Source organism: Gilbertella persicaria, assembly GCF_025201335.1.
Source record: "Gilbertella persicaria strain CBS 190.32 chromosome Unknown B0P05scaffold_30, whole genome shotgun sequence".
NCBI lineage: Eukaryota > Fungi > Mucoromycota > Mucoromycetes > Mucorales > Choanephoraceae > Gilbertella > Gilbertella persicaria.
The window spans coordinates 135,962-152,372 of NW_026251991.1; the positions used below are offsets into that span (position 1 = coordinate 135,962).

Consider the following 16,411-nt stretch of genomic DNA (forward strand, 5'->3'; position numbering starts at 1 on the left):
AGCCAATCATATCTAGCCAAACCTATTTCCTTGTCAATTTTGAATTCGATGCAGCCATTGGTCTAAAAGCAAACTTGGTTCTAGGATTATTGTTAGAGAATAGGTGATGATGATGATAGTACTTACTTGCAAGTAGAACATACAGGGGACCATTTACAAAAGACTGATGTGATTAGCCAATATATATGATGTGACTTACTTGATAAACACACTGAACACACATAACCAATATCCACAATCTTCTTATGACAGAAACAAGCAGCTCGATAATCTACTTGATCTTGACTAGGTAAATTTAAATAGTGACGTGCATGCCTATCTGGTAAGAATGCCATCATCAAATACTCCAGTAGTGCCTGTGGATTCTCTACTTTGATATAGACACCACCCGTAATATTCGATGCCTGTTGAAGAAAAGCTGTTTCTTCTCCATATATTTTACACACATCTAAAGGAATGGCTGCCTTTTGAGCAGAGAAAATACAGTTCATCAATGGAATATACTGATAGGCTGAATCAGACGATACAGACAACACAAGTATTCTTGGTTTAATATGACCTTCATCATCCATCTTCATCACACGATGAATATAACAGAGGGCAACAGACAATGCACCTGTCATGGCTGTAGATAGACCCATATCTTGCTTTAAGAATTCTGTATCTGTGTCTGACAATAGTTTCTGTAGATTCGATACGATTTGATCTGTCACTACTTGAAAGTGTGGATAGACATTGGCATTACGCTTATTGCCATTCACACTCATGGTGGGTTCTTGATTGTCAGGTAAAGGATAGACTATTTTACTAATCATCTCAATCATCCGTCAATGATCTATCACTTACCTTTGCCCTACATGACTTGCAATCACAGCTACTTTGTTATTGTATTTAAGTGCTAAATGAGCGTTGATAAAGATCAAGATCTGATTTAACGCGTTATCAAGTGAGAGTGGGACTTGTGCTTTCGAGGATTCATTCCAAGCAAAAGGATTTGTGTCGAGTACAATCACAAGCAAATTGGAGTCATCTAGATGTCTAAGTTATACAGTAAGAATCAAGAAAGGAAGATACCTTCAGTGACTACGAGATCTTTCATTTTTTATTAAAAAAAAAAAAAAGGAAATAAATTGTCGCTTCCATAAGCTATTTAACCATGTAGGTTGAGGCAACCAAGGCATTTGATTGAGAAGGTAAATAAGCAACATCATAAATCACACTACTATCATTCATACAGTATGCTTTCCCTGTGCTTAAGGAAATCATGACTTGTCCAGCCAATGGAGATTGTTTACTAAGAATAATGCCTGGATCTATAGTTTGTTCATTCTGCTGTACTTTTGATACAAGTAAAGCATGCTGCTTATCCAGTTTTGTCTGATTTTTGATATCAAATGCTGTCCATGATGTATTTTCTTCTTTTTGAGGTCGATAGCACCAAATGTATTGACGATTGCGTAGTACAGTTGCTTTTCTAGACAGTCTTTTAGGCAGCTTTTGATCCAATGATTTAGTTTCATCTGATATAGACGATGATGTATTCAATAAAAATGATACATGCTGATCATTGAAGAGCGAAAATGAGTCCAGTACATTTTCCATCAAAGAACGTCTTTTTCTTATCCATTGAATAGGTACTTTTTGTTCTTCTTGTTCCTTAGGTTCTTGTTCCTTAGGTTCTTGTTCCTTAGGTTCTTGTTCCTTAGGTTCTTGTTCTGCTATATTCTGCTTAGAATCTAGAGCAGTAGGCTTTAAATAAGGTTGTATCATGGGGACTGGATCTGTTGTACAAGTGCCTAGAATATGGTACATCATGGGATCGAACATCATCAAGGGTTGAGATGGCCATGGCTGATTGAAGGGTAATGGCACGGATGATTGTTTATAAGATGCTCTTAATGCTGTATCTTGTAAAGGACCATAGACTGGGTTGTGATAGACACCAGTATGTTCTTGTCTGTATGGACCATTCCACCAAGTATATGGTTGTCTATAATAATAGTAGTAATCAAACATAAAAAAGAGAAAGAAAAAGAAAAAGAGGGCTATTGTTTATTTATACTTTGTTTTTTTGACTATGTTCTTCTTCTTCATCATCATTTTCTTCTTCTTCAGATTGAATTCGACTACTGGCACGACTGCTTTCAACACTATCTGACATCAACCTGTTACGGTTGCGATATTTCCATATTTTATCTACCACATCTTCAGCTCCAAACACACCACTAAATCCTCGAATAAAATCATGACTCTTGTCTTCCCATAAAAGCATGGTGTCATTGATGGCTGTCTTGATAGTCTTTCTTAAATCCTGAATGGATTTCTTGGTCTTGATCTTTCTTTCTTTTAAGAATGAAATATTCAGTTCTTTTGCTGTCACACCTCTTTCTAGATTTCTTCTTAAATAAGCATCGTAATCACGCACAATACGAGTAATCAAGTCTGAGGTAGAGATACCCTCTGTTCGCTCTGTAGGGAAGAAACGACCTTGTTGTTTGACAAAGGCATAGACATCACCTGATTCAGTTGACTGGTAGGGTTCTGCATCATGCGCAACATAATCTATTTGGTGAAGATCAAGGAATTCTTTTGTGACAGTCCAAGGTGCTGATTCAATGACTTGATCAACCCATTTACAGTGGCGAACAGCTTCATATCGTTCAACATCAGTCATGACTGTCTTTCCTTTACGCTTATGGGTTTCTAGATCACTACAGACTATACACCTTAAGAACATAGGCTTATCTTAATAGACTTACCTCCAACAAGTAAATAGACATTAGGAAAAGCCTTCTTGGCTTGTTCTAATGCTTTGGCATGTCCAAAATGAAATAAGTCATAAATACCATCACAGTAAATACGAACAGGTCTTCCAACAGGAGGCTATTGGCGTGAATGAGTACAACACATATACCAACAACACATACTAACAGGATTGATTTTGAAGCCATATTGTTCTTCAATACCTTCAGGAAGAGCAACCATATCATATTCTTCATCACTGGTAGAAGAAATAGTAGGGCCTGTTTGACGTTGTCTTTTGACATTAAGGGCAAATTCGTCCTTGATTTTTGCGACTGGAATAGAAGTATCTGTGTTATCTTCGTCTACAGGATATGAATGGGACAAGTAAATTTTCTTTTTTTTTTTTTCTTTACCAGATGCATCGCGTGATGTAGGTTGATCATCGGGTCCATCAGAAATTTCTTCGAGATGTCTTTTTCTTTTTGATAGTTTACGACTTGAAGTTGGTTGAGGCACAGCAAAGGAACTCATGTTTAAAAAAAGATATATATATATATATATATAAAAATAAAATCCCTTTATTATTAAACATGGCTGGGTTTTTATTTTTATTTTTATTGAGACAGGGCATAAATAAGAACTTGGAGTGTATCGTATAATACTAAGCTATTCATTCAAAATATTGTATCTAAAGAGTAACAAACGCTTTTATCTCTAACTCGGTTCTTATGCAAAATACAATAGAGTTCTTATGCCCAAAGGGGTTGTTTATGTCTTTTTACTCTCGAATAAGAATAGAATAGATAAAATAAAATCCATTGTCTATTATTTTTGGGACTTGTGTTTAATATGCATATGACCTGATAAACAGGTTTATGTGTGTATATGATACAGAAAAAAAAAAGTGTAACATTTAAGAAATACCATTTATCTATTCACCCATTTGAAATGACATACACATCATTCAAACTACGCTCTCTTTCTCTTCCTGTGGATGGTTGCACATCAGACTATTGCTGTGTATCGTTGCATTACAGAAACATGATCACATAGCTTCGTAATTTCTTTTTCTTGTTTTATTTCTATCACATTAAGGTGGTATATTTATAAAAAAAGGGGAGGGGGAATTCATATATGTTTGTATTTGGGAATATGAAAAAAAAAGAAGAAGAAGAGAGAAAGAAAGGAGTGACTATGTATAATGAATGTATGTTTTGGTATATATATATATATTTCGAGAAAACCGGAAGTCATCCGATTAATGGACAATCACAATCTGAGCTTGAGAACCTTCCAAACCTTGTAAATCACTGACACTGACGACACTTGCAGTATCGCTGCCACTACCTGAATGATCCAAAACAAGACTTTCTCTATTTCTTCTTGAACGTCTTTGTTGTTGATAAGATCTTCGTTTGGATGAACAAGTTGAGGAAGAACTCAGTCTTCTGGTATCGACTTCTTCGTCTTCTTCAAATAGACCAATTGAGCCTACTCTGGCCAATGTCATTTTTCTTCTATGCTGCATGACTTGTTTAAAAATGCTTAATAAGGGAGAGGAGGTCAATAGTTTCAGATGGGACATGAAACTAAAGTATCCACAAACAGCAATCAATCTGTCACGACAGAATCGATCGATAGGCAACCAAGGCTGTTGCTTTTGTTGTTGTTGTTGTTGTTGTTGAGGTCTTGCTGTATTTGGAATAGGCAGACGCATTTTGAATTCACAGACACGAAGAATATTACAACAGGCGCACTTGACCTTGGGTGGCATAGGAGCACTGCTACTCTGTTGAGAGCTGGTAGAGATATGACTGGCAGAAGGCGATGTGGAGGAAGAAGTATAGGTTGAATAAGCATCATGCCATCCTTGAATCTCGCACTTGTTTTTCGAGATAGCATCCAAAAGCTTCTTTTTAAACCAAGGCGATTTCCACCAACCTTGAGATTGTTGAAAAAACAAACAAGGCTCAACATCTTCAGTCATCACACGTTTCACGAAAGGTGTGGCGGGAATGGAGAGCGTTTTGCTTTCAGTTACTGCCTTCATGTGCTGCTGGAACTCGGATAGAATAAAGCCATCAATACGGATCGTGTTGGTGTCGACTGGAGAGGGCTGGTCTATTGAGTACCGTAAGGGGTGGCTTCCACTGCTGGTACTGGATCGGGAAGTGAAGCGAGAAAGAGTGGCATTCATCGGTGGTTGAGAGTAACGATGTGACATGGTATGGCTTACATGGGCACTCGTATGGACTGCAGAATCAAGTTCGACCAATAAACCCTTGACCTGCTTTAATCTTGCGTCTCGGGTATCCCAAGCATCCAAGACTTGGACCAACTTGCCATTGGTTTCACGATTGATTTGGACCAGTCCATCTCTGTCTGTTACTTCGTCCATTAAGATTTGATTCAGAGCGGAGAATAAAGCAGATGTAATATCAGCAACATCTTCCTCTAAAGCTTCTTTGTCCTGTTCAACAGAGGCCCTCATGTCTTCTTCTTCTGCTAAAGCGGAAGCGAGTGAACTAAGATCTCGTTTCAAATAAGCCTGTCTCTCGACTTGAGAATCAAGCTGAGACAAAAGTTGTTTACAATTGGAGCAAAAACTAGTATCTTCATCATGAACAGCATATGTAGTAGGTGGTGAAGTCATGGAAGATACAGATTTTGTATGAACCACATGAGAAGAAGTAGTGGAAGAAGAAGAGAGTGAAGAGAGTCCATCCATCAGATTGAGAGGCTCTTCTTCATGATCACATGCTGTTGAAGAACTGTCTGGTATGTCAGCACGTCTCCACTCAGTCACGGCAGCTTGCCGGCGTTCAAGCTCTCCTTCTTCCAGATCATCATCGCTGCTGTCGACTGTTATTTTATGCTGTGGTTCAGAAGGTTCTGTTTGTCTAAGGTAATTTAAGCATAAAGTGATGGTGGATTTGATGTTCTCATCAAGTGTGTTTGTTGTCATAAAATCAGAAAGTAAAACGATGGTTTCTTTGTTATTGAATTCTGCTTTTTGAAGTTTACTAGAAAGGTATGCAATATATTGATCTTTTTGAGATAGACCGACAAGCCATTCCCTTCTATCGTGTTCGTATTTACGGTGAATTGTCTATCAACATTTAGCTTTGTTCAAAAGTAAAAATAAGACTTACAGATAAATCGTTTTCTAGTTCAACTACTCTAGATTCTAGTTTGGCTACCATGTCTTGTGCCTGTAATAGGAAAGGCAAGACATCTTGTTCTGTAAATTCTTGTTCAAATAAACTAGCTGTTTCTTCATATTGTGTTTGCATAGTACCCTCTGCCTGAGGTAAGTGGGTGGTCAGTACTTCTGCTAATATATCTGTGCCCATTATACAGAGAGCAAGTATCTATAAGAAAAAAAAAAAAAAAAGAGAAAAAAAAAGAAAGAAAAAGGTGGGTTACAAGGTGGGCTTATGAAAAATTAATATAAAAAAACTTGCCCCGCCCTAGTTTTTCTTGAAAAAAAAAAAAAAAAAAAAAAAAAAAAAAAAAAGAATGGTGTGCGTGCATGTAAGAAAGTGTGCATTTATGTTTATCTTTTCATGCATCTGTAACTGAAGGGAACTTGTTTGAGATATATATATATATATATATATCAAAAAAAGCAGTGCTTACCTTTTTCTTTTTTTTTTTATCAACCTAAGGCAAACGCTCTGATGAAAAATTAACTTGCCATTTTAAATCTAACTTGCGGCGGAAGACCAAACTTTTTTTTTTTGCATTCTCGAAAAAAAAAGGCCTTTCTCAGGGCATTAAGGTGCACATGAAATATGTAATACCTTCAAATGACATAAAAGTATATAGAACTGATGTTTATTTATTAAAATAAGTAAATGTTAAATAGAGCCACAAGAAATGTATTTTGTGTGTCTTTAAAATCACATTACACAATTGATTGGTTGTTTTCCCTATCATCATTAGGCAACTTTCTTGATTTTAAAAATACCTTTTTGTGTTACGATTTTCCGGGAAGAACTTGAAGCTCCACTTTCTTTTTTTCTTGACTAGGGTGGCACTTTCTATTGTTGTACACGATTTCTCATCAAGGTATATAAACCTTTCAAAATTCGCGCAATTGAAAACTTTTTTCTTTGTTTATCTTTCAATTCTAACAAAATGAAGTCCGTCATTGCTGCCATTGCTGCCATTGCTGCCTCTGTTGTCTCTGCTCAAAACATTGTCTCTAGCCAACCTACCACTAACCAAGTTGTTACTGCTGGTAGCACCACTCAAATTGTCTGGGCTCCTGTCTCTGGCACTATCTCTACCATTGACCTCCGTAAGGGTCAAGCTTCTGCCCTTACCACTGTTGCTAACATTGCCACCAATGTTGATGCTTCCAAGGGTTCTTATGCCTGGAATGTCGATGCTTCCATCCCTGCCGGTACTGACTGTAAGTATAGATTGTGCGTTTATCAATTGGATCTCTAAAATGGCATTGTATAGATGCTCTCTCTTTCGGTCAATCCCCTAACGTTTCTTACACTCCCTTCTTCACTATCCAAGCCGCTACTGGTGGTGGTAAGTTGACTTGAATGGTGTCATTGCCAAAGGTAACTTATACTTTATGTGTATAGCTTCTTCCTCTGCTGCTGGTTCCAGCTCTGCTGCTGCTTCCTCCAGTGCCGCTGCTTCCTCTGAAGCCGCTACTTCTGCTTCCAGCATTGCCACTTCTGCTTCTTCCGCTGCTTCTTCTGCCGCCTCTGCCGCCACTTCAGTCGCTTCTTCTGCCTCTGCTGCTGCTTCTAGCGCTGCCTCTGCTGCTTCTTCCGCTGCTTCTTCCGCTGCTTCTTCCGCTGTCTCCCCTGCTGCCTCCAACACCTCTGCTGGTAACAAGAACGTTGCTGCTGTTGGTGTTGCCGCTGTCGCCGGTGCCGTCGTTGCTGCCTTGATCTAAAGATGATATCATTTTTAGACACAAAAATTTATATAATTTATTATTTTGTTAGTATATTCTCTCCTGTAATGTAATCTTATTTTTTTCTGAAACCATACCATATATTATATGCATTGTGTTTTTTCTTTTTTTTTTGTGTGCAAGTGATACATGGTTTTCCCATCCTTCTTAATTGGTGAACTAGTTTCTGTGCTACCTTTTTTATTGTCCATCTCTAAAGGGGAAACACAAAATTTCTTGGCCAAAATTGAATGAGAAAAAAGAAGATAACACAGGATCATCATGACATCAATTAACAATGTGGCCCTTCCTCAACACGTACAAGATATTCAATGACCGTATCTCTTTTAAACCATAGGCTGAACTACCTCCTTTTTTTATAAGTGAACATATAAATAAGCCTATAACAATTGTCTTGGAGATGATTACAAGTCGTATCGCTTGCAATTGCAATCGATACCGATCCTTATTGTCTATTTTTTTTTTAGTAGTTTCGGTCATTGAAACTAAAAAAGAAACGTGCCTCATGTCTATTTTCACTAAATAGTGTATCATTATTCGTTCGTGCGGCAAACAATAGACTTTCATATAAAAAAAAAAAAAACTCAACATAAGCTGTGTTTGAATACACACATCCCTTCTTTTTCATCATGTCTATCGAGATAGAGTCTGAAGAGTAAGCCACTTGTGTCGCGTCTTTTTTACACTCATGCTTCTGATAGCGTGATTCGTCTTATACTCCAGTTTCTTAAAGAAAACGACTATAATGAAGCAGCTTCTACGTTGGAATCGGAAACAACCATCAAAATAAACACACTTGAAAACAAAGAAGCGTTTATTCAAGAGATCAAACGAGGTGCATGGGATATTGTGTTGAAACGCGTCGCTGATTTACGAATTCCACCGCGAAAACTGATGGATCTCTATGAACAGATAGTACTGGAATTAGCCGAGATGCGTGAACTAGGTGCTGCACGCACACTGCTTCGACAAACAGAACCCATGTTTCTACTCAAACAAAGATATCCTGAACGCTATTTGAGATTAGAACATGTCTTGTCGCGATCTGCTTTTGATCCTAGAGATAACTATCCGCAAGGCATGACAAAAGAAAAAAAACGAAACATGATTGCTGCAGGTAAGAAGATGATCTGTTTAGATGGTTGATTAAACCACGATAGGTCTTGCTAGTGAAGTCACTGTTGTAGAACCTTCTCGCTTAATGCATTTGTTGGAAGATTGTGTGAAATGGCAACAACATCAAGGTTTATTGCCGATGGATGCCACATTTGATCTGTTTCGTAATGCAGATCAATTACAACCTACAGAAGAAGAAGCTTATGCTGATGAAGCTTATTTGCAAATCAAGGTATACATATGCTTAGTAAAGATTGTATCGCTTAATGTGTCTATCTTTAGTTACCAGGCAAGAACACGTATGCTGAATGTACTGCATTTTCACCCAATGGATTATATCTCGTGTCTGGCTCAGTGGATGGGTTTATTGAAGTCTGGAACTATACAAATGGCAAACTAAGAAAAGACCTAAAATATCAAGCAGAAGAAAACCTGATGACCATGGATCAAGCTGTGCTTTGTTTAGCGTTTAGCACAGACAGTGAATCATTAGCTTCAGGCTCTACAGATGGTAAAATAGCCATTTGGAAACTACAGACAGGATTCTGTACAAGGCGATTTTCCCCTGCTCATAGTCAAGGTGTCACCTGTGTCAGTTTCAATAAAGATGCAAGCCATATCCTCAGCTGTAGTTTTGACAGTTCCATCAAGATCCACCATATTAAATCTGGAAACATGGTCCAATCGTTTGAAGGACATACTTCTTTTGTCAATTCAGTCATGTACAATCTAGACAATACACAAATCATCAGTGCTAGTAGTGATGAAACAGTCAAGGTAAGGCAGTGTTCAATATCCAAAGTATTGATTTCTTTAGATTTGGGATGTTACAACAGGTGCTTGTCTCTATAGTGTCAAACCAGAAGAAGGCATGAAAGTACAACAAGCATTGTCTATACCAAACAGTCCTCTAGAATTTATGGTGATACATGCAGGCCATAAAGCACACGTATTGAACATGCAAGGGGAGACCATCAAATCAATTCAGACTACTGAATCTACCAAGTTTATTGCAGGTACCCTCTCCCATCAAGGTGGCTTACTCTATATGGTATCTGAAGACTCTATCCTGTATTGCTTTAGCTTGGCTTCAGGTCAATGGATTGGTCAAACAAAAGTATGCGAGGAAGAAGTTATTGGTCTATCAAGCCACCCTTATTCAAACATTGTTGCTGTCAATAATGAAAAAAGACGTGTGTATCTGTATAAACCAAAATAAAGACATTGATTGCATGAATTTATCATGACATGCTCTACCCTTTTGTGACGACAAAAAATAGAGTCACACAGCTGCCCTGTTTGTTTGTCTCAGCTCTAAAGTAAGAAAAAATTACCCTGTTCTTTTTTTTTCTCCATCAACACCATGTTCTCCACTTTATTAAGAGGGTTTCGATCAGTTGGAGGTAACTATCAACAAAAAATCAAACACAAATGTACTTATTCTTTCTATGATAGTGTCTACTTTGAACACAAGTAAAGTATATATCAAAAAGAATGACATTGACATCTTCTTTTAGATAGCGTACGCCAAGTTCAAACCTCAGCAGTAGATTCAGCTAATATTCAAAAACTTCGTGACCAGTTGCGTTACTATGCAGTTGCCGAGATTGCCGGTCGCCCCTTTTTGATTACAAAAAATGATAAAGTGATTGTCAACCGCTTAAAGGACGTTAAAGTAGGCGATGTGCTTAAATTAGACAAGGTCCGTGAGCTTGGATCCAAAGATTACACCTTAAAGGGATCACCCTATATCCCGAGAACGTATTTGACATAAGTGCTACAGTCATTGAACATACCAAGAGCAAACTCATCCAAATTGTAAAGAAGAAGAGAAGAAAGAACTACAAGCGTACGATTGAACACAAGCAAACACATACCGTTTTAAGGATCTCAAATGTGGATGTTCTTTAAAAGGGGAAAAAATGGCTTTAATAAACTACATTGTATTGTCCATATTAGGTGAAAAAAAAGCTTACAGAAAAAAAACATCTGAGCGGAAGTTTAAATAGATCCTCCATCATTATAAACCCTTTTCATTCTTTTTTTTTCTTCTTTTCTCTTTCTCTTTATCATGTCTTCAAACTCTTCTGCTGCCTTAATAAAGTTCACTCAATTGACGACTCATGTGTTGGATAGTCGTTATCTCAAGCATATTAAAAACATTGTGTTTGTCTGTGTCTTGTTCAACTATTGGTCAAAGCTATACAATCATGTCTTGGTAGGTGGTCCTTCTCGAGCCTTGATGGACCTCAAGGCACACATTCTGAAGGTAAGTCTTGAGAGGGTATACATTAGCATGGTCGTCTTAAAATGAATAGATGGTATTCAAACAACTACGCCGTATTCCTGCTGTTCAAGAGAAAATCAATAAGGAATTAGGATCTGTCTTGACAGAGATGGAACAATCCATGATGTCGAAAGAAGTCGGACTTGATCATCATACTGTACTGCCCTCCAAAGGTTTGACCGAGGAACAAGTTATGGCATCCCTGAAAAAGTAAGTTGTTCTAAAGAATGTGTCAAACTGAAATGTTGGGTCTAGATTCCACTCCCTTAAGGCTGCTGACTGGGCAGGAGGAAAAGTGTCTGGTTCGATTTACCATGGAGGTGAAGACTTGACTCGTATTTTGGCTGAAGCCTACAAGATCTTTGCTATTGCAAATCCTCTTCATCCCGAAATCTTCCCTGGCATTCGTCGTATGGAAGCTGAATCAGTAGCCATGGTGCTCAACATGTATCATGCACCCGCTACAGGCTGTGGTACCATGACAAGTGGCGGCACAGAAAGTATTTTAATGGCCTGTAAAACGTATCGTGACATGTATAAAGACCTGAAGAGTATTCATCACCCTGAAATGTAAGTGTATGAACCATCTTTTCGATTGTATTTACAACGTATAGGGTTGTTCCTGAAACTATTCATGCGGCCTTTATGAAGGCAGCTTATTATTTCAAAATCAAACTTGTTACTGTTCCTATTGACCCAGTAACATTGAAAGTGGATATCAAGAAACTAGAAAGAGCTATCACAAAGAACACAGTGATGGTAAACAACGCGTCTTTATGTTAACAACAACTAACTGACTGTGTGCTCTCTCTTCTCTAGATTGCAGGTTCAGCAGTGAACTTCCCTCATGGTATTGCGGATGACATTGTTGCATTGGGTAAAATAGCCAAAAAATATAACATTGGCCTTCATGTGGACTGCTGTCTCGGCAGTTTTATTATGCCTTTCCTTGAAAAGGCTGGTTTCCCTACGACGGATTTTGATTTCCGTGTTGAAGGTGTCACTTCTATTTCTTGTGATACACACAAGTATGGATTTGCAGCCAAAGGTTCTTCTATTATCATGTATCGCAACAGTCAAATCAGAAAATACCAATACTTTTTGTACTCTCAATGGACAGGTGGCATTTATGCTTCCCCTAGTATTGCTGGCTCACGTCCTGGTGCTCTTATTGCAGGCTGTTGGGCTGCTCTTATGCATATGGGCCATGATGGTTATCTTGATGCCTGTAAGAAAATAATTGGTGCTCGTCGCATCATGGAAGCTGGTGTGCGTTCCATTCCTCAACTCCATGTCAAGGGTGAACCCATTGGCCCTGTGCTTGCCTTTGGTGCGAATGAACCACTCAACATTTACGATGTAGGCGATAAACTCTCCGCCCGTGGATGGAATCTAAGCGCACTTCAAAACCCTTCTGGTCTCCATATCTCGGTCACTTTACCTTGGGCCAAGAGTGCTGAATTGTTTGTTCAAGATTTGAAAGCATGTGTTCAGGGCCTTGTGGAAGATCCTTCTTCTGGCAGTGGTTCTACTGCTGCTATTTATGGTACAGCTGCTAGTGTTCCTGATAAAACTATTGTGGATGATGTAGCTGCTGGTTTCTTGGATTTACTCTACAAGGCTTAATGACAATTTATAAATAAAAGAGAACAATGATTTATTCGATCAACAATCTGGCGTCTGTAAATAGATATATATATACACATACACTGTGCTTTGATCTAAATACAATGTTGTGTTGGCTGGTCATTTCCGTATATAAATCTGCTCTTTTTTTTTCTTTTAGTTTTCAACACCTTGTATCAGAGTAATGTTATCACCCTTTAACAAGAGACGGCCTAACAAAAAAAAACAGATCATCAACACATGATTTATACTGCCTTTCTGACTTACCAACTTTGACGCGCGTATTGTTCTTGATGTCGACTTCTTCAGCACTTTCAAGAACCAAGTTCATGAATTCATCAAAACCCTATAATTAACGCGTAAGCCATAAACTTTTTTTTTCTTTTTTTTTTTTTTGGCTTACAATAATTTGTCCTTCAATTCTCAAATCACTCTTGTCAAACAACCAAATCTGAACTCTGGATTTCTATAGAGAAAGTGTAAGTATGTGAATACCAATACTTGACATTACGTTTTGAAGGTATCTGAAAATCAGATTCTATGAGTACAGTGTTAGTTTTTATGAACGCGTTATTCATTTCAACTCACAATGGGTTGAACCATAATCTTTTGCACTTTGGAAGACATCTTGTATACACTATCACGAAAAAGAAAGAAACAAGAAAGAAACGAAAAAAAAAAAAAAAAAGAAAAACGAAGTCTCAAGGTAATTAAAACCCAGTCGATGAGGCAAAATGCTCAAGCCAGATGCTGTTTATTAGAGACGCTTATTCCATCACTATATCGTCTTGGAGACTATCTGCTGCTCCCCACCTAATTATATAGACAAGTAAATCATGAGTCTTTTTTAATAAGAATACTTACACTCGAATGGTATGGTCATCACTAGCAGAAACAAACTGCATAGGTTCAATTGGACACCAACTGACACAATTGACTGTATTTTCATGACCTTCTAATTCTTCTAATAGAGTTTCATGATCTCGACTCCAGATATAGACACGGTTGTCTATTCAATAAGTCAAGTCGTCTTGGTTTGCTTATTTACCTTCACTGCCACTTAACACAAAGGATTCATTATGACCACCTAAAGTCGATCGAATAATATAAGTGATTTGCTTCTGTCCTGAATATTTGTGAACAATTTGTTGTTTATCTAAATCCCATAAATGCAACTCCTGCACATCCTGAACATTGACAAGAGCATATTTCCCGTCTTTGGTCAATGTCAATGAAGTAATCACACCTTCTTCTTGGATCTTGGCTGTCTCTAAGATACGCAATCCTTCTACCTCATAAATACTGATGGTCTTGTCAAGTCCAATGGTCACAAATCGCTTGCCATCTGTAGATAATTTCATATCTGTTGTTCTGTGTACTGGCCAGCGAGTGATAGGCTGAGCATGAGGTGCAGTTGAATTACTGTTCCAGAGACAGAGTACTTTATCACAAGCACCCGAGATAAAATGCTGGTGATCTATCCACACACAACTTGTCACTTGGTCCTTATGGAATGAAAATGTGTGTAATAAAATACCGCTAAAAGGATCCCATAACCGAAGTGCAAAATCAGTACCGCACACAAGCAAGCGTGAATCATCAGGAGACCAAGCACAATAAGAGCCACTGACTTCACTCTTGAAAGACTGAACTTGGCAAAATGTCTCCATGTTCCATATGATGCATGTCTTGTCTTTAGACACACTGGCCAAATGCTTGCCGTCATGAGAATAAGCAACATGCCAGATTTCGTCTGTATGTCCACGCAAGACATGGATCGTATGTGTAGGAAATAATGATTTGTCGCACATATGGTCAGAGAACAAGGAGAATTCAGTGCCTTGCCTAGGATTATGGTAGAGACAAGATCGTTTTTGCCATTCAAGAGATTGATTGATCAGTTCAAGCAGTCTTTGTTTTGGTATCATGGCAGCTGGATCAATGTGGTGCTGTATCTGGTTCAGTAATTGTTCTCGAGAAGTACCCTTTGTGCCATCCCAAGAGGCTTGTTGCATCACGTCTTCAATAGAACTACAGAGCACCAAACTGGTAAGTAAGTGAAGTCTGTCTGTATTCTGTCCTAAGGGTGTTATCTCAGTGCGAAGAACATGCAATGCTTTCATGGTTTCTGACTGCTCTAAAAGCTCCAAGAACTTTTGTTGACGAATCAAGAACTGTACTTTGGGAACATGGGTAGGGAATAGAAAAGGAATCTGAGGTAAAAGGCTTTCTGCAATCTGCCACTGACCTTGAAGGATGCTAGTTCTGAATTGCAATATGATATCTGACTCTAGAGAAATACCTGACTCTGTTTCTAATGCATTGGCAGCATCACTATTGACTTTATCAATACTTATAAAACGCCTTGTGAATTACCTATAGCCAAGATCATAAAGTGTTTGAAGCATCAGCCTCACCAGTTCATCCTTCTTAATATGACAAGCCAACGTCTTTGACTGTTGTGGTTGTGGTTGTGGGATATCAATCAAATTTTGCTTGGTTATTTGCATTTTCAAAGAGGTGAGAAATACGGTAAAATGATGCACTGATACATGTGACAACTTATGCGAGCAAAGTCGTCTCTATTTTGTGATGCATTCATCATTTGAATCTCAGACAATCAAGCCTGTGTTTTAAACAGTTCAATTGGTAAAAAAAAAAAAATCCTCTTTTGAACAATACAAATCCTATGTTGATTCCTCCCTTTTATGATCTTTCCTCCCATGAATTCTGATATCTTTCTTTCTCTCTATCCTCTTTTCTTTTCTTCTTTTATTTGTTTATAGACTCAATGTATATAGACCTTTTTTAAATTTAATTTAGTGTTGACTACGTAATGTTTGACACATTTCGATTCGGATTGAACGGGTTAAAGCGGTGTTTTATTATATCAGGGCCATAATGGCGTGGGGGCTTGTCATTTCAAAAAAAGATATAAAAAAATTGTTCATCCTTTTTTTTCTTTTTTCTTTTTTTTTCTTACTTGTATTAACTTTAAACCCCCCCACTCATACATTATGTCCACTCCCGGTTCAGGTAACGCTACTGCTGGTGCTAAGCTTTTCAAGACTCGTTGTGCCCAATGTCACACTGTCGAAGAAGTAAGTCAAACATGATCATAATGAAATCATTATATATTCATCGCTCTCTATAGTCTGGTGCTCACAAGGTTGGTCCCAACCTTCATGGTTTGTTTGGCCGTAAGTCTGGTCAAGCTGCTGGTTACTCTTACACTCAAGCCAACATTGATAAGGGTGTTGTCTGGGATGAACAAACCCTCTTTGATGTAAGTATCATGAGCGAGAGGAAGGAAATGAAAGGTTCTTATCTCACCCCTCCCCCCTTTTTTTTTTAAAAAAACAGTACCTTGAAAACCCCAAGAAGTATATCCCTGGTACCAAGATGGCTTTCGCTGGTTTCAAGAAGCCCAAGGACCGTGCCGACGTTGTTGCTTATTTGAAGGTAAGAGGGAAAAAAATGATAACTTTGTTTAGCTTGTACTTATTGTTCATGTTAGGAATCTTGTTAAATCATTCTTTTTTTATGATTGTAATAGTAACCAAAAGACTTAGAAATATATTATTCATTCTAAACCTAGTTTTTTTTTTTTTCTTTTTTCTTGTCTGGTTGTGTTTCATGTATAAATTGAACAAATCAAAAACTTACATCCCCTTGTCTATTTGAGAAATTCTTTT

General features: G+C 37.9%; 10 protein-coding genes across 10 annotated transcripts; 5 read left to right on the forward strand and 5 right to left on the reverse strand.

Moving 5' to 3' along the window:
• Positions 1–22: 22 nt before the first annotated feature.
• B0P05DRAFT_588869 (TFIIH subunit Tfb4/p34) lies at positions 23–1,099 on the reverse strand (the record flags this gene model as incomplete). The annotated part of the gene is made up of 5 exons (XM_051582693.1): positions 23–80; positions 127–163; positions 200–807; positions 847–1,030; positions 1,075–1,099. 5 exons carry the CDS (start codon positions 1,097–1,099, stop codon positions 23–25), a joined length of 912 nt encoding a protein of 303 aa, XP_051433048.1.
• Positions 1,100–1,146: 47 nt separating this feature from the next.
• B0P05DRAFT_573116 (uncharacterized protein) lies at positions 1,147–3,276 on the reverse strand (the record flags this gene model as incomplete). Its single annotated transcript, XM_051581486.1, has 4 exons — positions 1,147–1,990; positions 2,166–2,718; positions 2,760–2,883; positions 2,932–3,276. 4 exons carry the CDS (start codon positions 3,274–3,276, stop codon positions 1,147–1,149), a joined length of 1,866 nt encoding a protein of 621 aa, XP_051433049.1.
• Positions 3,277–4,003: 727 nt separating this feature from the next.
• On the reverse strand, positions 4,004–6,038 carry B0P05DRAFT_580315 (uncharacterized protein; the record flags this gene model as incomplete). The annotated part of the gene is made up of 2 exons (XM_051582011.1): positions 4,004–5,854; positions 5,898–6,038. The coding sequence occupies 2 exons, from the start codon at positions 6,036–6,038 to the stop codon at positions 4,004–4,006; spliced, it is 1,992 nt and encodes a 663-aa protein (XP_051433050.1).
• An 815-nt stretch (positions 6,039–6,853) lies between these two features.
• B0P05DRAFT_549250 (uncharacterized protein) lies at positions 6,854–7,568 on the forward strand. Its single transcript, XM_051579109.1, has one exon. The coding sequence runs from the start codon at positions 6,886–6,888 to the stop codon at positions 7,198–7,200; it is 315 nt and encodes a 104-aa protein (XP_051433051.1). The 5' UTR covers positions 6,854–6,885; the 3' UTR covers positions 7,201–7,568.
• Positions 7,569–8,222: 654 nt separating this feature from the next.
• Positions 8,223–10,153, forward strand: B0P05DRAFT_549253 (WD40 repeat-containing protein SMU1-like protein). The gene is made up of 5 exons (XM_051579110.1): positions 8,223–8,342; positions 8,389–8,804; positions 8,848–9,035; positions 9,086–9,580; positions 9,621–10,153. The coding sequence occupies exons 1-5, from the start codon at positions 8,317–8,319 to the stop codon at positions 10,020–10,022; spliced, it is 1,527 nt and encodes a 508-aa protein (XP_051433052.1). The 5' UTR covers positions 8,223–8,316; the 3' UTR covers positions 10,023–10,153.
• Positions 10,154–10,166: 13 nt separating this feature from the next.
• Positions 10,167–10,577, forward strand: B0P05DRAFT_588875 (uncharacterized protein; the record flags this gene model as incomplete). Its single annotated transcript, XM_051582694.1, has 3 exons — positions 10,167–10,206; positions 10,259–10,276; positions 10,321–10,577. The coding sequence occupies 3 exons, from the start codon at positions 10,167–10,169 to the stop codon at positions 10,575–10,577; spliced, it is 315 nt and encodes a 104-aa protein (XP_051433053.1).
• A 204-nt stretch (positions 10,578–10,781) lies between these two features.
• Positions 10,782–12,758, forward strand: B0P05DRAFT_549255 (sphingosine-1-phosphate lyase). Its single transcript, XM_051579111.1, has 5 exons — positions 10,782–11,072; positions 11,122–11,300; positions 11,346–11,660; positions 11,705–11,849; positions 11,910–12,758. Exons 1-5 carry the CDS (start codon positions 10,875–10,877, stop codon positions 12,714–12,716), a joined length of 1,644 nt encoding a protein of 547 aa, XP_051433054.1. The 5' UTR covers positions 10,782–10,874; the 3' UTR covers positions 12,717–12,758.
• On the reverse strand, positions 12,759–13,410 carry B0P05DRAFT_549258 (small nuclear ribonucleoprotein-like protein E). The gene is made up of 5 exons (XM_051579112.1): positions 13,305–13,410; positions 13,228–13,254; positions 13,120–13,182; positions 12,984–13,062; positions 12,759–12,928 (listed from the first exon to the last, which is right to left on the reverse strand). The coding sequence occupies exons 1-5, from the start codon at positions 13,341–13,343 to the stop codon at positions 12,873–12,875; spliced, it is 264 nt and encodes an 87-aa protein (XP_051433055.1). The 5' UTR covers positions 13,344–13,410; the 3' UTR covers positions 12,759–12,872.
• A 10-nt stretch (positions 13,411–13,420) lies between these two features.
• Positions 13,421–15,226, reverse strand: B0P05DRAFT_618942 (WD40-repeat-containing domain protein; the record flags this gene model as incomplete). Its single annotated transcript, XM_051583423.1, has 4 exons — positions 13,421–13,671; positions 13,765–14,346; positions 14,482–14,975; positions 15,093–15,226. 4 exons carry the CDS (start codon positions 15,224–15,226, stop codon positions 13,577–13,579), a joined length of 1,305 nt encoding a protein of 434 aa, XP_051433056.1. The 3' UTR covers positions 13,421–13,576.
• A 448-nt stretch (positions 15,227–15,674) lies between these two features.
• Positions 15,675–16,381, forward strand: B0P05DRAFT_549268 (cytochrome c). The gene is made up of 4 exons (XM_051579113.1): positions 15,675–15,817; positions 15,871–16,002; positions 16,080–16,178; positions 16,234–16,381. Exons 1-4 carry the CDS (start codon positions 15,734–15,736, stop codon positions 16,243–16,245), a joined length of 327 nt encoding a protein of 108 aa, XP_051433057.1. The 5' UTR covers positions 15,675–15,733; the 3' UTR covers positions 16,246–16,381.
• The last annotated feature ends 30 nt before the right edge of the window (positions 16,382–16,411 follow it).